General features: G+C 39.6%; 1 protein-coding gene across 2 annotated transcripts; it reads left to right on the top strand.

Moving 5' to 3' along the window:
• The first annotated feature begins 1,789 nt into the window (after positions 1–1,789).
• On the top strand, positions 1,790–25,783 carry uxs1 (UDP-glucuronate decarboxylase 1). 2 transcript variants are annotated; one of them, XM_056425750.1, is made up of 15 exons: positions 1,790–2,525; positions 4,427–4,454; positions 5,355–5,403; positions 7,735–7,778; positions 9,034–9,094; positions 9,458–9,638; positions 12,031–12,135; positions 13,839–13,898; positions 14,653–14,774; positions 18,743–18,862; positions 19,668–19,711; positions 23,023–23,083; positions 23,191–23,248; positions 23,675–23,778; positions 25,076–25,783. In XM_056425750.1, the coding sequence occupies exons 1-15, from the start codon at positions 2,435–2,437 to the stop codon at positions 25,205–25,207; spliced, it is 1,260 nt and encodes a 419-aa protein (XP_056281725.1). In that variant the 5' UTR covers positions 1,790–2,434; the 3' UTR covers positions 25,208–25,783. The 2 variants fall into 2 exon arrangements, with proteins under 2 accessions (XP_056281725.1, XP_056281734.1); XM_056425759.1 differs by lacking the exons at positions 1,790–2,525; positions 4,427–4,454; positions 5,355–5,403; ... (1 more) ...; positions 9,034–9,094; positions 9,458–9,638 and adding an exon at positions 9,654–11,148.
• The last annotated feature ends 1,204 nt before the right edge of the window (positions 25,784–26,987 follow it).

Raw genomic sequence — 26,987 nt, 5'->3', positions numbered from 1 at the left:
TGATAACTAAAGGCTCTGGCTCCCATTCTACTTTTTAAGACTCTAGGAACTACAAGTAGTCCCGCATTTAGTGAGCGTAGCTCTCTAGTGGGCAATATGGTACTACAAGCTCCTTAAGATATGATGGTGCATCACCAATCAAGGCTTTGTACGTTAAGAGAAGAATTTTAAAAGTGATTCTTGATTTTACTGGGAGCCAGTGCAGAGCAGCTAGTGCAGGTGTGATGTGATCTCTTTTCTTAGTTTTAGTGAGAACACGAGCTGCAGCATTCTGGATCAACTGGAGGGACCTAAGAGATTTATTAGAGCAGCCTGATAATAAGGAGTTGCAGTAATCCAGTCTCGAAGTAACGAACGCGTGAACCAATTTTTCTGCATCTTTTTGAGACAAGATGTGCCTGATTTTTGAAATATTACGTAGATGAAAGAATGCAGTCCTTGAGATTTGCTTTACGTGGGAGTTAAAGGACAAGTCCCGATCAAAGATAACGCCAACGCTCTGCAAACTCACATACTGTGGCCGATCTGAGAGGTAGTTCCTGATCCATCCAGGTAACAAGCGGAGCACCAATATATGTCCAGTAGCTTAGTTCTGAACACGGCACGTCTTATGGTGTTAAAAGCATTTCAAAAGTCAAAGAACACTTTTCTCATACCCATGACTTGACTATCACATGATCTGCAATTTTGACTATGGTCATACTCCAAGATGCCTGGTAAGGAGCTTTTGATTATTTTTAAGATGCAATTCTCGCCTATTCTGAAGTCTGCATCTGATGAGAAACACATGATGAAATTGTGTGTTTATTTACTCTGTGGTGTACACCGGGTGTGCTTTGTAGATGCATCACATCAATCCCACACAGCTAATCTTGAGGCTATGCATTTGTTTGTTTGGTCAAGTCACCAACTAATCCATCCATAGTCAAGTGGGAGTTAAACTAGCAGAATGTTGACACAGTCTGTTGTCTGTATTAACATTTATTAATTCAGCATTTTCCTGGAAATAAGTAAACAGTGGAGGAGCATTTATGTGACATATATTAGAAATGTGTTGCCTAAATAAAAATCATAAAAATTGCCATAACAAATGCAACACATGGATACATACATTACACTTGTTTGCTGTTTATTAAACTGTATCCTGTATATGCTTATTGTTTTTCAATTAGTTTAATTTATTCTTTCTTTAATTTATATATGTTCACAACTCCAATATAAAGTCAAAATAAATCTTTAAATTGAAGTTGGCCTACCGGATGCCTATATATGTGATAGTGTATTTGCAAAGGTATACATGAAGGTCGTTGAGTTGAAGTTCTCCAACCAGAGTGACAATCTATATATTTTGCAGTCCTAAAGTGTTCTTGTTTTTCTTCCTATGAATAATGCCCGCAGTATAATGTCATACGGGAGTCTACACTGCAAATACACGTATGCGAATACATCTCACCACTCAATAAGCGTGCAGTGCCCAACAGCATGCGGTGGTTGTCGAACAAGGTTCGTTTACTGAGCCGTGGAAAGTTCCGTGTGAATGAATGAATGAGCCATTGTGTCAGCGTTGGACATCACTTATCCTGCAACTTGAAAGCTCATGTTACACTTCATTAAAAGACAAATCGTGATTATATGCAACTATGTTACACTAATCTATTAGTCTGGAAATGGAAACGTGTTTAGGACGCACGTACCAATTAAACAAAACTATTATTAGTTGAGGCCAGTCAAAGAGCGTCACGCAGTCTCTGCGGGTGAAGCCAGTCTGCTAAATCGAGCACAGACTAGTCGATCCTCCGCTAGCCTAGTCCTCGCCCCCAACTGAAAGGAGCACGCTTCGGCATGTGTGCATGTGTTCGCCCTTAAGATGAACAGATGCGTTTTATTTGCCCGGTACTTAGCTGGACATAAACGTGAGGCAGGATTCGCGTCTGTTGCTATGGACACAAGACACACACGCTGTCAGTTAAGTAGCCTGCTAGCGAGCTGCTAATGTGCTGCTAGCGGTTAACCATTTGACTTCTCGTTTGTTATTGAGGCGTCGTCGCAGTTTGTGAACGTATCTTTGTCAGCGTAAAGAATTGTGTGTTTGCTGCTAATTCAACCGTGTGCTTGTTCGGGGATACACATTTCGCCCATGACTGCCTTTCTGCGTAGGTGAGTCGTAAAGTGTTGACACAACAGTGTAGCGTCGCTCTGTTTGCTAGAAGCAGCTTCTCTGCTAGCGGCGTAAACTGCTCCTGCTTGGCGTTGACGTCGCAGGAGCAGCGAGCTCAAGGTACTTCGGTTTCATATGAACGGGAAGACATTGTTGACAGCCCGTCTAATAAGATAAGAGACTGAAGACCGAGCTCCGACGAGGACATGAACACGAGCGACTCGAGATGCGCTAGCCGGGCTTGAGTCTGGTTCTGCGTCCTGTTGCGTCGAGCGGATGATGAAGCGGGTCATCTGGCTGATATCAGGATTAAACAGAAGAATGATGAAGTTACTTTTTGCCCTCGCTTTGATCGCCTACATTGCCTGTAAGTACACTAATGTGTGTGACTGAATGTTTTTCTCCCGTTGAACTGACTATTGCCGAACATGACAACCAACATGTGAATGCATGTGACGAATGTTTAGTTTAATTGACGGTGGCCTAGAGCGGATAATCTACTTTGCCAGAGCAGTTTGACCGTTTACAGCCCAATCAATCACAATTTAATACCAGCCCAGTTAATTAAAACACACCAAACTAGAACGGGCACTCGGTAGAGCGCATACCTTCGCATATCACATGATTGGGCATTGAATTATGAACATTTTGGCATTGGTTGCATGCCAATTGGATAGAAATTGACCGCGCTATGGTAAAAAGAAGAGTTTGACCTTTTTATGACCTTGACCCGATCGATCCCAAAATCTAATCAAATGGTCCCCGGATAATAACCAATCATCCCACCAAATTTCATGCGATTCGGTTTCATATTTTTTGAGTTATGCGAGTAACACGCATACAAACAAATAAATACACGGCGATCAAAACATAACCTTCCGCATTTTCAATGCGAAGGTAATTATAACCGTCCACGTGTGAAACTCATACAAAGCTTTATAAATAATCAAAGCTCTAATGTTGCATGAATAAACTCATGCAACCCACAAAGAAAGCAGTCGGACAACCAAACACACAAAAAGCCATTTACAAATACACATTATTATATATTAGCATGTCAATTAAGATGACGTCAGGGTAAGTGGCGCCTCACTATATCCAGCAGTTGTCACAAATACATTTACACAATTTAGTGTCTTTAACCATAGAGTTGATGCTTTTTTGGTAATATTGTTTTCTCAATATTTCCAAAACTCATTCAATGTTCACAAAAGCAGCTGACGTATCATCCACCAGCCCAACACTATTTTCGCACACATAATTAAATTAAAAAAATAGCCCCATTGAGTGGAAACTAGCCCAATCTGGCAACACATTCTGTTCATGGTATATTATGATGGACATCATCCAATTAGCTATTATTTAAATGATGTATTACTGTCAATGTTTTACCACACTGGGTCTCTGGCCACAGAGAAATGGCTGAAAGATGGAAATGCATTGAACTGTGTTATCACTATTGATCTCTACCGGGCTCGTAAGGAGTATTGTTTGAGGAGTAAGTAGAAAGTCAATGGCAGTATACAACAATTGTATTGAATGAATATGGCAGGTATTTCAAAAGTAGGTCAGTTCATCTGGTCCTTCATATTTTATTCCCATCATGGGTGAATACTATATTTAGTAATGCTTTGGAAGGTTGAATTGACCTTTTAACTGTGGCAGTGTGACTCCCAAGTAGCTGGTTTAAACATGCATTGGAAATCACCAGCAGTGTACTTTTTACTGGGCACACTATAGTGTAATATATAAGTGAAGTTTGGTAATTTAGTTCACTTTGGTGAATGTTTCTCGCTATTCAGGTGAGCTCACTGCACATGGTGCCATGTTATATAATAGTGAACATGATCAAGTCAAAAAACCCATAGAAGTGGAGATCATTGACGAAACGGATGCTTTAGTGATTTAACATCTTTATTAATCTGATGTTTTGTGTGAATATACTTAAAAGGTCAAATGAAATGAATAGAAAATATCCAGGTTTCAGAGACAGGATATTACGTGGTCAAACTAATCTATGTTAAAATAAATTATTCATGGCGGATCAGTTTAAACGTTTTTATTATTTACAGCTCAATGACCTACAAGCCACAGTACAGTTGTAGGAGCTGATAGAAAAGAAGGTAACTCCTGGATCTTTCCTTGCTCGTCTCTCTTAGTCATAGTTTTGCTCTTTCGCTTTGTGAGATGCTCGACTGATATCGCTGAATGTGACCTTGATACATGCACTTTTCATTATTAATGCTGGGTTTTATATTTCTCTTCCAGCTGTCTGGGGAACATATACAAACATGAGGTACAGTAATTGATTTCTTTATTTGCGAACTGAGTTCAATCTGAAATATTTTCTATACTGCATGGTAACAGCATTCTAGGATTGCTCACCTCTCAATAACTGATATTTTGTGGGAGGAGTGGTGAGTCGAATGAGGATATTTACTGTACATGAGTGTTCGTTATCAGCATGAGCCATTCTACTCCTTGACATTGTGTAGTTTGACCCGCTTTATTGACCCTTCCTGGTGAGAGCGTGTGGTGCTCGACAATTCTACTTCCTCATGACATTAATCTCACTGTGCCAAACCAGGATACTACTTTTATGGATAATCTCCTGTTAACAATATAAAATATACTCGTAGTGGATTGAGTTGTGGTCGACAATTAGTCACAAACTTTGTTGACATTTGTATTTATTTAAAGTAAAACATATTTTCAGGACAAATATTATTTCTTCCCCATAATTGTGAGAGGGTATTGTAATGCGAGACAATATCATTTGTCAACTGGTCAAGGTCTTCTACCAAAGTAGCTCTCCCCTTTTTAATATCTCTGGTTTGAGCCATTTTATCATTTTAGCCAAAAACACCAATTCATGGTTTGTTTTTCCACACATAGGAGGCATTAATATCCACAAACAAATAGACAAATCCACATAGAAATCCATAAATATATTTGTAATTTTTCTTTTACATTCATATAAATCGTAATTTATTTACGTGTGCATTGGAATGTATTTGTGAATCATTCAGCGTGCATTTGTGAGTCTCTCTGTGTGCATTTGTGAGTCTCTCTGTGCATTTGTGAGTCTCTCTGTGCATTTGCAATTATTGAGAGTGATCTGACCCCATAATAATAAGCTATTTTCTCTGGCTTTGTATTTGTTGCTGTAATCGAATGCTCCTTTTTCTCATCTTAGATCAATACAAGAACACGGAGAAATGAAGATCGAGCAGAGAATTGATGAAGTGAGTTTGACATGTGGCTGTGCGTTCATTTTTTTGCACCAAGCACTGGTGCTACAGAGGATGGGTGTTTTTGCTGCACAGATTATACAAATGAATGAGATAAACCCTGAGAGAGTCCGATTTAGTCAGCTATAGAATATTTAGGGTAACTGCTATTACTGCTGCCGTACACTGACTAAGTGTGATTTGGTTATAGCTGATTAGGAAATGGCTTTGGCAACTAAAGCTTGTTAAAAAAAAACGTCTGAAAGAAAGGGTGGTGATCATAATTCTAGTGATTCTCTGGTTTATAGGTGAAGGGAATGAGCTACACTGCACACTCGGCTCTCTGGTTCAGTTTCCCAAACCTTTTTACTGGAAACCCACTTTTTAATAATGACCAACTATTGTGATCCAATTCACAATAAAACTTGCCTATAAATCCTGATTAAAGTGTATTTGTGCATGGATGACGTTCCTGACCAATTTTACTGCCGTTTAGAGATATTTGATGAATCGCATCTTTGATTTATGCACGGGTTTTTGAAAACATAAACCCGTGTAATATTATTTTTAAATGGGAGAAAAGGCTCATGTTTATTTTCCCTTATCAGTTAAACCAGTGGTTCTCAAACTGTGGGGCGCCGAGGTATTACAGGTGAGGCGTGGGGGCAGTGCGGAGAACTTCACATATTCCAAAAGTACGTGTAAATATTTACGTTACGGTTACGCCGGTAACAGGTTAGGCTTGCGCATGTGCGATCGTGACGTCACAGATGGCGCAAACCATGGCAGGGAAAAGGAGTGCAGGCGCCGGTCAAGAGTGTCTCCACATGTGCATGGACACACTGTCATACACAGAGAAGCGCTAGATGTGCCATGAACTACACGAGGGTTAAACCGATGGAGTCAGCGTGGTCAGTTTCATAAAACAAGGTCCCTGAAAGCACCACCGTTTTCACTCTGAGGAGACGGGAGCCTTCAGCTGCTTCACGTGAAGCTCGGTGGCTCCCAGGAGGAACGTGTTGTCACGAGTCTTTGAAATTGTACACGTACTATCCTGCAAAGAGGAGGTGGACTCTGTTTATCATTTATTTTATCTTTGTAACGTTACACATGTATAACTTTTTGAAGCCAAATTTATTAATTCAATTATAATTTTTAAGTTTGCTGCTGAATCACTTCTGATGAAATTGGCCTATCTCAGTGACATATTTGGAAAGCTGAGTTAATTAAGTCTTCATCTTTCAGGCAGAGAGCAGCAGCTTCCTCAGCTGCAGACCAGGTTTCACTGAAGCTGAGATGTGGGTCAGGAGACTTGATCAAGAATATCGATTCCTTTGAGAATCTGAGGGAATTTGAACTAATTCTGATACAACTTGATGGCTCACACATATCTGCACTAATTTAGTTTTGCACGCTATTGTTTTGAAAAGATATTTAGTGTAAAACTCTTTATTGACACATTTTCATTTGTTTAGTTTAGTTTTTCACAGGTTGCACATATTGTTGTTTTCCTAAAGACATCCAGTGCAAAACTTGTTAATTGCTGCCACAATAAGCTATTTGCCAAATAGTTATTTTTTGCACAACTTTATTTACATAGTTTTTGTCTGATGGAGTATTCTTTAAAAGTGATTGCAATTTTCTTTATTCTATCATTTGAAAAAGCACAGATGGAGGAGTCACACAAAGTGTTCAGCGTGGACCATTTAGTTACAATTTTGTTTGGGCACGAACATTTTTCTTCCCGCGTAGTGGGGCGCGACAGAAAAAGTTTGAGAACCACTGAGTTAAACGAACAGAATCCACGTATTATTTTTGTTATCCAGGATAAGACTTTCTAACACGCCTCTTTTTCATCCTGCCCCTGCCTGTTTGTTGCTAACAACATGCGGTCGATTTTCAGTCTCTTATGAGACTCGCCATCAAAAATACAATTATGCCTCTATCTGCTAAAGAACATTTGATGTTTATAAAATCAATAGGCCATTGTTGCATGAGTTGTACAATTTGGTGAGAAATGGATGTCCCATTTCCAAGATAATGATCATTCATAACGAGAATAAATAAAAGCTGCACAGGCATACTGCTTCGTGCAGGCCTCCCTTTTGAGGAAAAACAAAGGCTTATTAGACTTCTATTTTGTTTTCATTTTCAAATTCATGTTCTACATTAATGAAAATAACTAAGTATAACCATACAACATCAATTATAAGTTTAACACAACAATTCGTCAAACACACATTTTGGCCACATTGAAAACGTATTGACATCCCGGGCCTCGTGAGACGGTCACTTCAATCTGAACTCGGCATTGAGTCTCAATTCTTCTTTCTCAACTCACTTTAGGCTGTGGCTCCTCTCCGAGAGAAGATTCGGGATCTGGAACAAAGGTGTGTGTGTGTGTCCCTTTTGCAAATCTTGACTGCATACTTAGGCGCACCGACATTTAGCCTTCATTATGAACCTATTTTCTATATTGCCAGACCAACACAACGCTTAGTGTAAGGTTAATGGGCTGTTTATTAGAATTAAAGCGTTGGTCGGTAATCTTGAGATCCTAGAGTCTGCTCTTTTTAAAAAAAATATTCCAACTGAAAAACCCATCGCAGTGTTTAACAAATCATGTAATCATTTCCTTTTTTTTGGGTCAATATATTTAATTCTTTCATTGTAATGAGAATCTTTGCAACAATATAAAATGTTTTCGAGGTTTACAAACCCTGCCTTTAAGATATTAAATGCATGTTTTAATTGTTTTCCCCAAAACAATATCATTTTCATTCACAGCTAAACTTGTACACCCAGAGTGTGATTATGCCATCTGAATGACGATACATAAGCCTCTAAACATTCATCCGTTTGAAGCTCATTTCCTACCCGTCTTCCCCATTACCAGCTATTTAATATTGTGAGACTAGAAGTCATGTGACTTCAGCATAACAGGCTATCCATCTATGGAGTCAATCAATATCTACTATTCCGCTGCAACTACTGATTGCATGCACATTTTCTTTTAGAGGTTGATTATTTGTGTCTCCTGCCCTGAATGCTAATGAGAACAAAATATCAAACCACCTGTGTAGATTGTATCCATTGCGCCGTGTCCCTACTGTGTGGTCCTTTCTATCAACCTGCAATACGCCACAAGATTACAAGACCCTTTAATACAAACATTATGCGCGCACACATGTATGAATGCTATTTTGGTTATTAAAAATGAACCATTTGTTTTATTACAATCTGGTTTGGCCGGCGTGACTATCAGGTGTCATAACGTTTTACCCACAGAAGTAATTACTCGGATCTTGGCAACATTTCTAAATCAACAAACCAAATCATCAATCATTTTTTACACTGTTAAAACAAACTAAAATATGATATGAAAGTATTCATAAAAAACATTTAAAAATGTTGTGGATTAAAAATGTTAAACACAGATACAATAAGACACCATGTAGCTTCAATCCCTCCGAAAGAGAAAGAAATAGATTCTCAGCCTAAGAAAATGTACTTCTGATGCATGTTATGAGAGCAACACTTTCAGAATAATGCAGTGAAAGCCTGTTGATGTATTATTCAGTAACTGGATTTTCATTTAACGAATGCATGTTCTGTTCTGCTTCCTTATTTGTCTTCACTCTCTAGTTTTTCTCAGAAATACCCACCTGTGAAATTCCTGTCGGAAAAGGATCGGAAGAGAATTTTGGTATGCGACAAACACAATTTCACAATAACTATTGGACGGAGGACATTAGCAGCACTTTGTCACAGGCTGTATGCAGACTGAAACTCCAACCTCAGCGCTAATCATGATTTATTCTATAAACCTAATAATTTGATTACAGGAGCATGTACAAGTGGCACACATTTTAAGATTAGGTGATATTCCCTTGACCTGTGTATGCTTGTCTTTTTCTCCGGACAACATGGTGCATGGCCAACACTGTATCTGACATGAAGCAACAATTCTAACCTGCTCAATTGATACACATTTCTGAAGGCCTCATTTGTCTCTGGTAGATGGCCAGTCTAACTTGTTTTGTTTCTGGTTCACTACCTCTTCTTTCAGATCACTGGTGGAGCCGGTTTCGTGGGTTCCCACCTGACTGACAAGCTGATGATGGATGGCCACGAGGTGACTGTAGTGGACAACTTCTTCACAGGAAGGAAAAGGAATGTGGAGCACTGGATTGGCCACGAAAACTTCGAGCTCATCAATCATGATGTGGTGGAGCCTCTCTATATCGAGGGTGAGCGAGAGTAAATGTGGGAGGTGATGATTTTTTTTCATCTACTATTGGGGATACCCGTTATGACCGTCTTATCCAGACATGGGAGTGCTCGCAATTAATTGTAGTCATTATATTTCTACTATAATAACAATATTCTGCCCTCACTTTGGATGCAAGTGCAAAGGTATTTCAAAACTAGTTGGTCCAGTAACTAAGAAAATGGATTCCCAAAGTTTACGCTGTCAAATCAGTTGAATTGTGCTTCATGCCAGGAACTGCTCGTCTTTGTTGATACGTTTTTACGACTGTACATTACAGAAGTCTGTTATCATGTTTCAGCCTGACAAACATAATTTATTACAAAGCTCACAGAAATTCATTGAGCAATTAAATCAAGTTAGAAATAAAGAAAATGCATGAATAATTTAGCACATGAAGCGTGTAGGTGTTTCAGATCTTTCATACATTTAATACGTTTGTTTGGTCCCAGTGTGCTTCCCACTTCACTTTTCAGAGTGTGTACAGCTACACGGGTAGACACAATAACAGGCATGCCTGTGGAGTAAAAGGATTACAATTTATCAAATTACCAAAATAAGTTAAACTAGAAAGCTTTACTTAGTAGAGCACCCATTTCTCCCAGATGTGTCTGAAAAGACCAATGCTTTAATGTTCGATTGAATGAATACAACCCTCATTTGGCCAACCCCCTTTCTAGACGGCAAGTTTATCAGTTTCTCACGAGCGCGTCTCCGACAACAGATCCGCTCTCATTTTAATCTCTGCAGTTGTCTCCCCCAGCTCTGTACGTGTCTCAGCTCCGATTCTCGGGCGCCACCGTAAACTTGAAGTGCTTATAAACAAGCGGCTATTTACTCAGGCACTTAGTGGGAAGTCATTGGGGAGAACACACTTCATACAAACTTGAAAAAACTAAATTAATTGACAATGGACTGACATTTACAGAATAAAAGAAAAGATATCTGCCGGCTGTTATCGATTGTGACATCAGCTTTCCAAAAGTTAAGTGAACACTGTGTCAGGAGGATTGATTGTCAGCAATGGAATGAATATTTATAACAATGTTGTCATTAGTGTATTAGGACCTTAAATTAAGTGTTGTGTTTTCGTGAGCTTAGAAAAAAGCCGTTTATATCTTGTGTCGTCTTCCACAGAGTCCGCCATATTGCCCCTTGTTTCTACCGTGGCTGAAAATAGACAAACCAAACGCTGCCTAGAGGGTCTTTTGTATTTTATAGTAACCTATTGTGACTTAGTGCTAAATTATAAAAGACAGGAGTATTGACGAGCCCCGACGTTACTGGCGTTTTCTGTTTTTCAAACTGAACTCTTGAACATTTTGGTGTCATTTATTATCACACTGCAACGTGCATCTCCTCTCCCCTCTCTTCTCTCTGTCGTGGCTGAGCTCCTCCAACTGCACACACACAAACCAAGAGCACACACACACGAGTGCAAACAGCGAACAGAAATAAGAAGCTGCGGCGGGGACACAGAAGGGAACCAGGTGAAGCATACATCAGTTCAACAAGCACTAACATGTACACTAAAGTTACATCTTAATTCAATCGGCACAGCACGCTAGCTTGACTTGGTACTTCACAAAACGGACGAGGAAGGCATTAATCAGAAGAACAACGAGACCACAGATGACCTTGACAGAGCTCCAAAGTTCCCGCAGCGCATATTGAAATATCTGTCCTTAATTATTTTATATTTCCTGCATTCCTTCAACTCCTAACCTCTTTGTTTTACCCTTGTGTGTGTGTGTGTGTGTGTGATATGAAGAGTTCTGGATCAAGAGGTCACGCCATCTCCTGAGCTTTCCACTGGGCCACGAGTTGTAATTGCATTCATCTTGAAAAGAGAAGAAAGTGGTTTAGGAAATGGGAAATATGATAGAATGGCTGTGGGAGGGAAAACACCTGTTGAAGAAATACAAGGCAATTGGACTTCTGGTGTACAATGAAAGGACAAAGTTCACATGCCCCTATTTTTCAAGTCCCTTTCAAATCAGCCTCATTTGAGCTACTGGAGTCAGACATTCAAAATGTACTGGAGCACTCTGAAGTAGCATGAAACGCTGTGTCACCGTGAACATATTGTCTGTGTAGGTCACATGTCTGCCAGGAGAAAAGGTCCTAATGTCGACGCTCTGAGCGACACCTTGGTACAGATATGACTGGTTTCCTTTTTCTATGTTATTGTCCGTCTAGTAATCTTTATCGGCTTATTTGCGCAGCTTTTTTCACGACCAGGTATGTCTTGCTATGAGTGTAAGCTTTAAGGTCAAGGTAACAACAAGCTGCAGTATTTAGAGTTAAAAATGAAGAAAATAATTCAGTTGCTCCCGATGCGAGTTGATTTACTTTTCTCCTGCTCGTTACAGTGGACCAGATCTATCACCTGGCGTCTCCAGCCTCTCCGCCCAACTACATGTACAATCCCATCAAAACACTCAAGACGAACACCATTGGCACTCTTAACATGCTTGGTGAGTATATTAAGTGCACCCTACTGTTATATGACTTCATAGATGGTTCCCAAAATCAAAAAGTCATGTCAGATTTCTATATCCGAGTAGTTTGTCATCACATAACGTATATATGTATTTTGTGGAGCATTTTGAGCATTACTCTTCATTCTGATTCATTTTTATGCACCAGTTTGTTTATGTAAAGGAAAACTCAAAATGTAGGCTGCCATTGTCAATTAAATATATAGAAATATAATGTTTATTCTCTATTACTTTCAAATGATTGCAGTTATTTCTGCAACACACATGCAATGGATTACTCTTTTGTTCTTGTTTGTGTCCTTTGGGGAAATAACCTCTTTTAATGTGAATGTGGAACCTATTCACCTGATGATGCTTTGATTTTGATGAATTTGTATACCTCTAGGCTTATAGTGGCTTCACTATAGAGCGTATTCACGTGACGTCAGCATCTCAATCGCGCCATCTTGGGGTCCACTTATTAAATGTCAGAAGAAGTTGACCTGGCTATCGAGTCCGCTGTTTGATTATGCGAGAGCCCAGCATCCTCATGTCCTTCTGCATTACCAAAGAAAGATTACAGCGGTTGGAATTGAATATTCGCAACGCTTTTTTACCTGATTTTACTCGCTCAACACTTTATGTGGTTAATTCGCTCGTTACCCCTAGTTACAGCACATAGCCCGGTCACATTCCTGTAAAACAGTTTTCATTTCCGCTATCGACCATGGGACATTAACAACTATTTCTGCGTTATACTTGTTGTGGAAATACCACAAATGTCGGAACATCAAGCGCCCCGTGTCTGGGTTCATATATGATCCGTAGTCGCACAGCTCCGCCTCCAGGACGAGTGTCTGATGAAGCCGCTTCCAGCTCCTTCAGGACCAGCAGTGACTGTTTGGCTGGCCGTGCTGATGCTGTTCCCATGGAGCCAGTGTTTTATTTTACCTTGAAATGAATCACAGAGTAAAGGCAGACATCGCCCGACGGAGTTGCCATGTTCATGGCTTCCTCCCAAGTTTCCATCCACAGTTCCTTTTGCGCAAGTGAAACATTGATTTTCGCTCGGCGAAAAAAGCAAAAAGAGATTATTGACGATAGTGTGTCAATGGAAACGTGCCCACAACCCGATGTATCAACAGAAACACATGAGGACAGTCCTGACGCTCAGACGCCGAGTGAAGCCGAAGTAGATGCATGACAAGTTGAAGTAATAGCCTCTTGTTGAGCTGATAAACCCATATTCTGAATCATTAGTCCCACATCCAACAGTGAGGCACAGCACCATAATCACAAGGCACGCCGTTTTGAACTGAAATTGTGTCTCCTTCGGGATATAATGGTCATTTCTAAAGAAGAGCGGCATTAAAAAAAAGCAAAACAATGCCGTGCATGGACCCCAACATGGCCACCAAAGGTTGTTGTGGTCACGTGAGTGAATACACTCTATAAATTATTTGTAGTGTGTGTATATATATATATATATATACACACACACACACATGAGCTATTATAACTGGATAGCCCGTATCTTTCATTAAGATTTCTGCTCGTGCTACTGCTTCAAAACTTCCCGTACATTCAAAAACTAATAGCCGATAATATTACAAGAAGTTGTAAGTTTGCTACCTTTTGAGCCGAGAGGCAGAGAAGAGGAGGGCCGGGTAGCAAGTTCTCACTGTTTGTTTGTGTCCCAGGTTTGGCCAAACGTGTCGGCGCCAGACTCCTCCTGGCTTCTACTTCTGAGGTTTATGGAGGTAAGGAAGATGCCTCCCACTCATTGTTGGATATTCTGGTGCTGCAATTATTTGTTACTGCAAACAAGTCACTTAATGGTCGCCTAGGGCAAGGTCCTTGATGGATGTGAAGTTGCTGCATCAACCACATCCCAAGACATATTTTTTTAGATTAAAAACATCTCCAGGATCTTCTTAATTTCCGCGCTGGGTTTTGAAAACGCTGACTCATCATGTGCTTAAACCTCTGACGAGCACGGCCATCAACACCTTAATGTCTTCACAATGTTTAGGAGGCCAGCTGTCTGCCACATCTGGCTCTGTTGACACTTGTTGGGGTGTCTATTGAAGTTACTCACAGACTAGCAGCTGCACACGTATAAAGTGATGCTTTGCTCAAGCGTCTCAATTAAGCAGCTCAACAGTTATGGCTAGCTTTGTTTGAGGCTGCATTTATCACCATAAACTACTCTGTATACTCCCGCTCATCGTAAATATTTCTACCAGTCATCTACTTAAATCTGTTGAGTGCGAAAACGCAGCAGAAGTTTCTGGACAGAGTAAAAAAAGTTTCATAGGGGCGACTGTGGGAGTGGTTAGCAGGCCCGTCTTTGAATCAGGAGGTTTGAATCTGATTGTAAGTTGCTTTGGATAAAAGCCTCAGCTAAATGTCATGTAAAGTGCTTGTGTCAATCTGTAAGAAGGAAAGCAGGCAGATAATTTCTATGTTGATCCTTTTGCCTTTCACATGGGTCCAAAACGTTTGTTTTTCCAGATCCAGAGGTGCACCCACAGAACGAGGAGTACTGGGGCCACGTGAATCCGATTGGTCCTCGTGCGTGCTACGATGAGGGGAAACGTGTAGCAGAGACCATGTGTTACGCCTACATGAAGCAGGTACCCCGACTCTGCAGCCGGCATCTCAAATGAGACCGATTCTCGAGAGGCCATTCATTTGTAATTGATTGTTGGTCACATTCGTCCATGTGTGAAATTAATCAGTGAAATTCTTTGGAGCAACACTATAATTCTACACATGTAGACGTTAGCCAAAACTCTAAAATATGTGTAGTACAATCAACATAAATCTGTAGAGAAGTATTCCATTATGGTGGATTTCTAAGATGTATTTATTAAAAAGAAAATGTTGCATCTTGCTCAGATTGAAATCAGTCAATCCATCAAATTTTATTTCTATTGCAACAAATCAAATGCACTTAAAAGCGCTTTCCAAGCGATTGCTTTTTAGCTTCTTGGTTTGGGTTGTTGGTGTATTTACTGTAGACCAGTTTCTGTCTCTGGGCCATTAAACCGGTGACTTTATCCTGGGTTAAGCTGTTTATCATTTTGACATCCAGGCCTTTATCTCTAAACTGTACGGTGCACCCCGGAGACTTTCTTCCATCAGCAACACATTATTTAAGATTCAATAATTTAATTAGTTTTGTCTTGTATCAATTTTATCAAGAAAAAAACAAAGTGTCTAATCATGAAGCTTATTACATGTACAGGTGTTTTTGAGAAGATAGGGAGGTATCAGTAAAGACATATCAATGATGTGTCAATGATGCATTTATGTCTTCATGTATATTTCCTTAAATATCCAGATGGTGTTGAGACTATTTTTATAATGGTGTCCTGTTGGGACTTGATTGACGGCAGCCTTTTGATAATCCGATATGACTGATTTGTCTTTCCCCCAGGCATGTGGTATTTATTAATCTGCCTCGTGTCCTGCTTCTCCTCCAACGGCTCATTATTCCCTTCACACGTTCCGGGAGAATTCTTGGAAATGGGCGTTTTTCAATTTCCAGATGTCAGTTTTTAGTCACAAGGACAAGAATATCACTCGATACATCTATTGCCCAGTCATGTAATATAAATTGTTTAACATTTACAAACTGATGAGTGTAGGTTATGTAGAGGGGAAGGCATGTTGCCTGCTCCTCAGACGGAAGGCGAACCTCATAAAGATGCTACCTATTCATCGCTTTACTTTATAGCTTGTTGATATGATGCATCTAAACAACATTTCATCATGTACATTGCAATTAATGCAATTATTATTAATGGTATTTAAAGCACAATTTGGTATGATTGATACTCCTCCCTATTTTTTTTAGAATATGTCTGAAAATCCTGTTATGGATTTATTACAACTAAGCTATATAACTATATGCTATATAAGACTATAGAACAAATTAAGAGTAGCAGATCATTTTGACTATCTAATCAAATTTCTTGACAGAATCAATGGGTTCAATATTTAATGAAATGGGATGGCATCATGGCACCCGCTTCCTTATTATAATAAATTAATATTGCACAGATATGAGCAGATATTTTCCTCTGTGTGCGTATGTTAATCTAGTCTGGTGCATTCTGTGTATGTTACACGTTGCAGCATGCAATACAGGCTGAACGCCTTTTCTTCCAGATGGAGGTTCACATGTTAAAGCTGTGACTCGATTAATATTTACAGCAGGCCACCTGCCAGCCGAGCAGCCGGCTGCTTTACTGTTGATTTTAGATTCTTATGAAATGATTGCAAATCCCGCCCCACTTGCTCTAGCTGTCTGTCTGTCTGTCTGTCTGTATGTCTGTCTGTCTCTCTGTCTCTGTCTGTCTGTCTGTCTGTCTCTCTGTCTGTCTCTGCATGTCTGTCTGTCTCTCTGTCTCTCTCTGTCTGTCTGTATGTCTCTCTGTCTGTCTCTCTGTCTCTCTCTGTCTCTCTGTCTGTCTCTCTCTGTCTCTCTCTGTCTGTCTGTCTGACTCTGTCTCTGTCTGTCTCTCTGTCTGTCTCTCTGTCTCTCTGTCTCTCTCTGTCTGTCTGTCTGTCTCTCTGTCTGTCTCTCTGTCTCTCTGTCTCTCTGTCTGTCTCTCTCTGTCTCTCTCTGTCTGTCTGTCTGACTCTGTCTCTGTCTGTCTCTCTGCTGTCTGTCTGTCTCTCTGTCTGTCTGTCTATCAGCAACTTGATGTTTGCGCAGGATGTATTACAGTCCTCTGAAAGCGCCGCGCTTTTCATGAATGATACACCGATATTAATGGATTAATACAATGATTAGTAAAAAAAAAATTTCATTATTTTTATTACATTATGCTTTTGGAAGTTGATAACCAGTCGATCCATTGTTGCTTTCTGCAAACGGGAGTTGTTTCATGTGATGAGTTTTACCGTGACGACCACCCGTTGTGTATTCCCAACTTTGTGAATGAAATCTTGTGATGTGAGCAGACTGCACATGTGTTCTCATGAGTGGAGCGGTGCTCCTGGTGATGGACATAACAACTGTTTGGCACACATTTGCAGATGTCCCTGACAACTACCGTCTGTGCAGGTGAACAACCTGCTCCTGTTTTCTAACCACAGACGGCGTGGAGCCTGTTCTCTGTTTGAAGGACCACGTGGCGTCGGATAGCAATTCATCACATTTGACTTCAATGCCAAATCTACGTCATTTTGAAAGAACTCTGAATCTTTAGGTTTATTTATTTCCACAATTCAAGCAATAAAATTATACAATAAACTAAACAAACCTAAGAGTGATAAATAATATCACTTTGCATGTAGAGGCAAAAAGCCAACTGGGCTTATGTGACTCCTCCGCCTATATTAATATTTAAATGTTTTACAAAATTACAAACATTTAAATATGCAAAAGATAGACAACAAAAGAAAAAGAAAGAAAATACAAGTTGTTGAGTGTATTTGAAAGTAAGCATAGCTTGTGTTGGTACAGGCATGTTGGATTATATCCCTGTTGTATTTTCTAAGCAATGGGAATGCTAAGTGCATCAACAACTATAAATGTAGATATAACCGATATAACACTAATACATTACGGCAATTATAATTCATTTTAGGCCCAACTGACAGCACCTCATTAAGTAATTGCCTTATCTAGCAATAACACGGATGTGCAGGGTTTCATTGGTAAACTGAATGACTTATTCCTGTGTAGTGACAAACGATGAGATCAAAGATCAACAACGTTAATGAATTCAAACTGTTGTCATTGATGTACTTCTTTAAGCTGATGCCTTGATTTTATTATTATTATTATTAAAGATCATTATTGGTGTTAACCTGCAAAATGAGTTCAATAGCGATGTGCTTTAGGACTGAAACAACCCATCCAGGTACGTGTATAAAGCCTTCTAAAACCGCCTCTTCGTGTTGTGCGGTTTGTGTCCTTGTTCTTCACTTCAATTAATTCATGTATAGGTGGTGACCATCGGGTTTGATGTTCCACAGTTTCAAGAGAACAATCTACATAATGTTCCTGTTTTTATTCACGTTGTATAACCTGAAATTGATTTGCATCTGATCTGAAGTGGCATGTATTGATGCGTGAGCCTAACTCACGAAGGCCATAGATATTCATGTGTGGGGGATCGGTGTGAGTGTCCATGATGTACCTGACAGAGTGGATCACACGGTCATGTACCTGCCTGTAATCCTTCTCGGTACAGTAGGTTTTGTCCATAAATGGGTAACAAGGAAGCATCTGGTTCAAAGTAAAGGGCTCACTCTATTTTTGTGTTCACTGAACCTTGCTAACATTTTACAGACTTGTTACGCTTTGTTGTCCAATACATGTGTTGTTAGCCTGTTTAGGCTGTTCATTCAGCTCGTATATCTGGACTTTCAATAGTTAACGTATTGGTCTCATCCACATACTGGCTGTGATTTCTGTGCGTACCTGCCAAGCTTTGAATTGCCTTTTTTATTATACAGTATATAAAGTACATCAATGCAGTGCATTTACCAATCAATCAAAATATCGATGCATATTTAAACTACGGAACAACAACGTTGCTAAATGACTAATGCGGCGCCCACATCCTTGTTTCTTTGCCCAAAGGAAGGAGTCGAGGTGAGGGTGGCGAGAATCTTCAACACGTTTGGCTCCCGAATGCACATGAACGATGGACGGGTGGTCAGCAACTTCATCCTGCAGGCGCTCCAGGGAGAACCTCTCACTGTACGCATTTACTCATTAAGATGTCTACTTATTAAGATGTCTACTCATTAAGATGTCTACTCATTAAGATGAAGATGTCTACTTATTAAGATGTCTACTTATTAAGATGAAGATGTCTACTCATTAAGATGTCTACTTATTAAGATTAAGATGTCTACTCACTAAGATGTCTACTAAGTGTATATTCTTATATTCTTATTAAGATGAGGATGTCTACTCATGAGGATGTCTACTCATTAAGATGTCTACTTATTAAGTTGTCTACTCATGAAGATGTCTACTTATTAAGTTGTCTACTCATGAAGATGAAGATGTCTACTCATTAAGATGTCTACTTATTAAGATGTCTACTCATTAAGATGAAGATGTCTACTCATTAGGATGTCTACTTATTTAAGATGTCTATTTATTTAAGATGTCTACACATTAAAATGTCTACTTTTTAAGATTTCTACTTTTTAAGATGTCTACTCATTTAAGCTGCTCAAGAAAGAAAACTTTCTTAAGCTTGTTTTTTTCCCCAGGACTAGCAAGTGTGAGAATGTACAAACTGAAATAATCAATAATCGATTTACTGCGAAGGCAAATGAAAAAGCCCGGCAATCTTCTTTATTTAAAAATAATTGTAACTGAAAAGTTTGACCACCCAGTGCTCCTAATCTGGATCAGAATCTTTGCAGATATTTGACATTGTGTTTTGTTTTCCTATTTAGATTAAGTAGCAGTGTATTCTTTTCAGCATGGCAACACATATTCATATCATTCAGGATGTGCATTACGCATAAATGATACATTTCTGTTCTAGGTGTATGGCAGTGGTTCCCAAACAAGAGCATTTCAATATGTCAGGTAAGATTGTTTTCTTAAACCCTGAAATGCACCTTACCTTTCTTCAATTTGTACCGGCGTATTTGTCATTGAGGCTCTTTCCACTCTACCCACCAGTTAGGAAACAATATGAAAATATATACAATACATATATAAAAAACATTATACATAAATTATACTCTATATATTTAGTGTTGGTTATTTTGCCTCTGCAATGAGACAGCATAGTAAAAACAGAATTATTATTTTCTTCTCGTGTTTAAATCTATCAATTGTTAATGTGGATGCTGCAGTGTGACAAGGCGGTCTAATCAATTAAATTGGACTTTGAAGCTTATTATTATAAATACCAATATGTGTGTGTGTCCTTCTGCCTTAAAGCAACATGTGGCAGGTTTAAAGAGTGTTTGTGTGGAGGTGAGAGATTAATTAATGAATCAGATGAAGAAGGGAAACCAGCGACGCGCTCATATCTCTGAAGCATGAAGTCGCCCCGTCTGCCTTTGGCTGTGTGTAAGTAGTGAAATGCCAAGGTCTTCAGTAAACTGAGAAAAGCTGAAATTATTTAGTTTTTAACGCGTTGTGTTAAATGCATTATGAATTATCGGGAAATATGAAATTAATGGAGTAGGATCATAATGATGCTGAGGAAACGGATACATTGCACATTTATTTGCTACACGTGACATGAAACCTTGATTATGATTTCATGTTTCTGTCTAGAACTGAAAAGGGAAATGAAATTCTTCCAGGGAATTTCTAGCGACTCAAATTTCTTTACTTGATTTAAATATTTAGTTGGAGCTCAAACTATCTGAAATAGCTAAATATCCAAATATTTTCAGTTTATTGAGGAATTTATTTATATATATACATACATATATGTATGTATGTGTATGTATATATATTTATATATACATATATATATATGTACACTACCGTTCAAAGGTTTGGGATCACCCAGACAATTTCGTGTTTTCCATGAAAACTCACACTTTTATTTATCAAATGAGTTGCAAAATGTATAGAAAATATAGTCAAGACATTGACAAGGTTAGAAATAATGATTTGTATTTGAAGTATTAATTTTTTTCTTCAAACTTTGCTTTCGTCAAAGAATGCTCCTTTTGCAGCAATTACAGCATTGCAGACCTTTGGCATTCTAGCTGTTAATTTGTTGAGGTAATCTGTTGAAATGTCACCCCACGCTTCCTGAAGCACCTGCCACAAGTTGGATTGGCTTGATGGGCACTTCTTGCGGACCATACGGTCAAGCTGCTCCCACAACAGCTCAATGGGGTTGAGATCTGGTGACTGTGCTGGCCACTCCATTACAGACAGCATACCAGCTGCCTGCTTCTTCCCTCAATAGTTCTTGCACAATGTGGAGGTGTGCTTTGGGTCATTGTCCTGTTGGAGGAGGAAATCGGCTCCAATCAAGCGCTGCCCACAGGGTATGGCATGGCGTTGCAAAATGGAGTGATAGCCTTCCTTATTTAAAATCCTTTTTACCTGGTACAAATCTCCCACTTTACCAGCACCAAAGCAGCCCCAGACCATCACATGACCTCCACCATGCTTGACAGATGGTGTCAGGCACTCTTCCAGCATCTTTTCACCTGTTCTGCGTCTCACAAATGTTCTTCTGTGTGATCCAAACACCTCAAACTTGGATTCATCTGTCCATAACAGCTTTTTCCAATCTTCCTCTGTCCAATGCCTGTGTTCTTCTGCCCATACCAATCTTTTCTTTTTATTGGCCAGTCTCAGATATGGCTTTTTCTTTGCCACTCTGCCTAGAAGGCCAGCATCCCGGAGTCGCCTCTTCACTGTCGGCGTTGACACTGGCGTTTTGCGGGTACCATTTAAAGAAGCTGCCAGTTGAGGACCTGTGAGGCGTCTATTTCTCAAACTAGAGACTCTAATGTACTTGTCTTCTTGCCGAGTTGTGCACCGGGGCCTCCCACTTCTCTTTCTGCTCTGGTTAGAGCCCGTTTGTGCTGTTCTCTGAAGGGAGTAGTACACACCGCTGAAGGAAATTTTCAGTTTCTTTGCAATTTCTCGCATGGAATAGCCTTCATTTCTAAGAACAAGAATAGACTGGCGAGTTTCACATGAAAGTTCTTTTTTTCTGGCCATTTTGAGAGTCTTATCGAACCCACAAATGTGATGCTCCAGATAATCAACTAGCTCAAAGGAAGGCCAGTTGTATAGCTTATATCACCAGCATAACAGTTTTCAGCTGTGCTAACATAATTGCACAAGGGTTTTCAAGGGTTTTCTAATCAGACATTAGTCTTCTAAGGCGATTAGCAAACACAATGTACCATGAGAACACTGGAGTGATAGTTGATGGAAATGGGCCTCTATACACCTATGGAGATATTTCATTAGAAACCAGACGTTTCCACCTAGAATAGTCATTTACCACATTAACAATGTATAGAGTGTATTTCTGATTGATTTAATGTGATCTTCATTGAAAAAAACAATGCTTTTCTTTGAAAAATAAGGACATTTCTAAGTGATCCCAAACTTTTGAACGGTAGTGTATATATATAAATAATTGTTCACGGCTTTAGTGTGTTGTATATTTAGCCCACCTGTGTAAATGGTATGTATTGAATACAGCTCTCCGTACATGACGTACACATGCATGAATGCAAATTTGACAATTTCAAAAAAGTAGAGTTTATGGCTGTGGATCTGGTGCAGTGTTTCGAGGGGAGATTAGATGTTCTTAATAAACCTGCATCCACTATTCCCCCGCCAGCGGTGGGGGAGGTAGCTTGTCATTATTTCTGTTGACATGTACTTTCCAATGTCAACGGCTAATCCATATCGACAGAACTGTGCTAATTAATTGTGTGGTCAACATGTGGTGACATCATTGGAGAAAGGCTTGTTCTCCATTTAGTTTGAATTACAAAGGTATATTTATTGTCGGTAGGAAAAATATATACAATCTATTGTGGTTTTTATGAATTTTCCCTCATGTAAGACATGACACAATATTAATAATAACACAATTATTTAAACGTCTATACAGCCGGCATGCTTTCTAGACTTTTGCTGCGCATGATGTGCTGAAGCGACCGAGGCGTCATGGAAAGAGCCCGTGCTGAAGCTGCCAGGTCTCTGCTGGCCTTGACGATTTGTTCCACTATAATAATGTGCTAAATAGAAAAGCAAAAATTCTGTCCCGCGTCATCTGCTGAGTTATGTGACATGTATTGTATGACATGAACAACAACTTCATGGTCGTAGCAAAGTTACCCAGTGACATTTTAAAAGAAGCGTATGCTTGTGAAAAACTCTGCCTCTGTCCCCAGTGACCTGGTGAACGGCCTGGTGCTGCTCATGAAGAGCAACATCAGCAGTCCAGTCAATCTGGTGAGTCCATTCGTGCTTCACACATTAAAATTGATACAGAAAACGATAATTTTCTTTTTCCGTTTCGTGTCTACGCCGATCTAATGAGCTCTGTGGTCTGTTTGCAGGGGAACCCAGAGGAACACACCATATTGGAGTTCGCCCAGCTCATCAAAAGTCTCGTTAGTAAGGCGTCCGATCGATCCAGATAGCCGTCGCTCTGTGTGTCACTGGAGAAAATGCAGAAAAGAACAACTCAACAGAAATGTCTGTGTCTAATGTTTGCCTTGGAAATGGCTAAATATATATAATATAGCAGTATTCAAAAAAGGAGAGGAGGTTTTTGTTGTTGTTCATTTTGCAGTTTGTTGTTTTTTCCTATGAATGATCTCGAGTGTAATCCGAAACATAGAGCAGAATAAGTAAGCGCCCCGTCATGAATGTGCTGATGTAATGTTTAGTTTCCATAGCAAGTCGGCACATTTTAGAGCAGTTGCCACTGATGCTTTTTTCTTTTTTCTGTGTTATTGCTGCCGGTGTCATGAAACTCTGCCAATCTGCCTCGACTCATCTCATTCATTCATAATATGTCTCGCATGCTCACACACACAGTGAGCCGAAGTCAGATCCAGTTCCTCCCAGAGGCCCAGGACGACCCGCAGAGAAGAAGACCCGATATTCGAAAAGCCAAGTTGATGCTCGGCTGGGAGCCGGTGGTACGTGTGACACACGGCAGACTCGCACGCAAACGCAGTGTCCTGCAGAGCAACAGCGTAGATCTGACCGCCCAGATTCGATAACTGTGTCTGCAGAATGTGAAGCCTCCTCCTCTGATTGCACGGTCCAGTCACAATGACTGAAACGTGTAATGGAGCAGGCACTGATATTTTTATATAGAGGTGGATTAACAAGGTTAATATAAAACACATTAGTACATTCTCTTGATGTTAGTATTTTTACTAAAAGTTTAAAAAAGCTAAGTTATAAATTCCTAATAAGTCTAAATATAGATGCATGATTTTTTATATCTGAGGCATTACTGAAAGTTTAAGAAAAAATATGATATATATATAATTATTATTGTGTGTGTATGTATGTATGTGTATATATATATGTGTGTGTGTGTATGTATGTATATATATATATAGATGCATGATTTTTTATATCTGAGGCATGACTGAACGTTTAAGAAAAAAAATTATATATATAATAATTATTGTGTGTGTATGTATGTATATATATGTGCATATGTATATATGCATATATATATATATATATACACTACCGTTCAAAAGTTTGGGCTCATCCAGACAATTTCGTGTCTTCCATGAAAACTCACTTTTATTTATCAAATGAATTGAAAATTGAATAGAAAATATAGTCAAGACATTGACAAAGTTAGAAATAATGATTAATATTTGAAGTATTAAGTTTGTTCTTCAAACTTCAAGCTCAAAGGAAGGCCAGTTGTATAGCTTATATCACCAGCATAACTGTTTTCAGCTGTGCTAACATAATTGCACGGGTTTTCTAATCAGATATTAGTCTTCTAAGGCGATTAGCAAACACAATGTACCATTAGAACACTGGAGTGATAGTTGATGGAAATGGGCCTCTATACACCTATGGAGATATTTCATTAGAAACCAGATGTTTCCACCTAGAATAGTCATTTACCACATTAACAATGTATAGTGTGTATTTTTGATTAATGTTATCTTTATTGAAAAAACAGTGCTTTTCTTTGAAAAATAAAGACATTTCTAAGTGACCCCAAACTTGAACGGTAGTGTATATATGTAGATATATATATGTGTATATGTATATATGTATGTATATATGTGTATGTATATATGTATGTGTATATATATATATATATACACATATATACATACATACATACATACATAAATACAATAATTTTACTAAATTAGTGTAATGTTGAGCATTGTTCGTGGTTCTCGTTTTCACTGGCAGTATCTCATATGTGTGTGTTGGGTCTCGTGTGGACAGGTGCCCCTGGAGGAGGGCTTGAACAAAACCATCCAGTACTTCAGCAGGGAACTGGAGCACCAGGCCAACAACCAGTACATCCCCAAACCCAAAGCCGCCCGCATGAAGAAAGGAAGACCCCGACACAACTGAAGTCAGCGTTTCCACCGCTGACTCCCAAAACACAAGAGGATGAGAAGACTCCTCCGAGGACCCTTGCAGAGCAACTCTCAGAAATACACTGTTGAGTAGAGCCCTCTTGGACGTGGTGTCTTTTTATTCTTTGAGAATCGGAGACTACTCTCTCTTTCAGAAGTGTTGCGTTGGCGCTGCACTGCGGGGAAAAGGGCTTTCCATCCAGATGGATGCACATCTTCTAAAACAGAAATATGAGGCACGAAATCTGATACAGAGCCTTCCTTTATCGATCTTTTTTGTGTGCTTTTGTTATTTAAATTGCAGACATGAGAATCTTGAAAACAGCTCAAACTGTGCATCAGTGCCGCGTGTTTATTATTTGCTCCGTTTCCTGGCGTTGGGTCTCCAGTGATGCAGAGCGGCCTGACTTTGTTTTTCCACTGGATGTTTACGCAGCGCGCTGCAGGACTGGGCCTCTGTCACAGCAGCATTACATGGTTATCACAATGTCATTGTGCTCTAATTTGTGAAATCAGTCGGGATGAACGTTATCAATTTCAGATGCTATTTTAATAAAATATTTCCAATATATCTGCGTATGATATAATTGGGGAGCGCAGTATTTCCGCGTGCGAGTGTGACACATTCTACTATTACTGTTGAGTGAAAAATCAGCAGGGGACCTGGGCAGCATGAAGCCACACCTCTATTTGCAATAATCGAGTGATTAGAGAGTCGGAACATGACTTGTAAATGTAAATAGCACACATAATTGCGTTTTCACTGTCGTGGAGCGTCACGGAAATGTCACTCTTGCCTGTCTTCAAAACTTGAGAGCCCTGGGTCGATCTTCAGCCGCAGATGTGACTCGTTACAATTCTCAAGCTCACGAATCTCGCGCTAATAAGACGGAGGCAGCCGATGAGGCGTCGCCACGGGCCCAGCTGTGACCAGAAGATACGCAGTGAAGACCAACCTTGAAAAGGCCCCGCTGGTCACAGCGATGGCCGCTAAGGCTCAACAGCAAACGGCACGCTCGGATAAGACGGCGTAAATCGGGCTGCGTGAGAATCGATTGCTGCAAGTTTTACTCCGTCAATTTGTTGACACGACTCTGTGTCAACAAATTGAAATGTAGCAAAATCCCAATGGGTGCCAAGGAAAATGTAAAAGAAGGAAGTGTTATGACCTAGAAACCATTCTAATTTACCATAAACCACCTCCTAAATATTATGACATGTTAACAATTTGATGTCTGGTTAGTCACTGATGACCGAGATGTCCAATGACATGTTTACGATCGCGGTGCGGCCCAAATTCAGTCCCTTGATGACGTAATGAGATCTGCCCCCTCTAAACCAGTGAGAAGAGCACAGATAGAACACAGAAATACTTACATACATACAAGTGTTTTAAATTAACCAGAAGAGATTTAGATTTTCTTTTACGTTGAGTGAAAAAAATCCTTTTGTTTTTTTCTTCTTAATTGTATATACAATATTGCACTTGCATCACCACATTACCTCGGTTACATCACATGGTCCAACAAGAGACACAGGGTGCATTATGGGAAGTGTAACTATTTAGAGATTGACGCAGACTACAGGCTAAAAGTTTAAAATCTCTGCTGCTTGGTTTTTGACCATTTACTTTTTTTTAAAAATCTATCTCTGGAAAGTGAATCACGTAATGGTTGTGTTTCTGATGTGTGTGTGTGTGTGTGTGTGTGTGTGTGAGAGAGAGACTTCTTGAATTCAGAGGAAATCTGAACTCTCCTGGAACCGACAACCCACCT

The sequence above is a fragment of the Pseudoliparis swirei genome, chromosome 2 (assembly GCF_029220125.1).
Source record: "Pseudoliparis swirei isolate HS2019 ecotype Mariana Trench chromosome 2, NWPU_hadal_v1, whole genome shotgun sequence".
NCBI lineage: Eukaryota > Metazoa > Chordata > Actinopteri > Perciformes > Liparidae > Pseudoliparis > Pseudoliparis swirei.
This window is presented reverse-complemented; position numbering and strand designations above follow the sequence as displayed.

What these genes read in the sequence shown, in the direction of transcription:
- uxs1 (XM_056425750.1), top strand. Translation starts at nt 2,435, where the DNA reads ATGATGAAGCGGGTCATCTGGCTGATATCAGGATTAAACAGAAGAATG. An exon ending in TCGAGCAGAGAATTGATGAA is followed by an intron (nt 5,404 to 7,734) that starts GTGAGTTTGACA and finishes AACTCACTTTAG; the next exon opens with GCTGTGGCTCCTCTCCGAGA. An exon ending in TCCAGGGAGAACCTCTCACT is followed by an intron (nt 18,863 to 19,667) that starts GTACGCATTTAC and finishes TTTCTGTTCTAG; the next exon opens with GTGTATGGCAGTGGTTCCCA.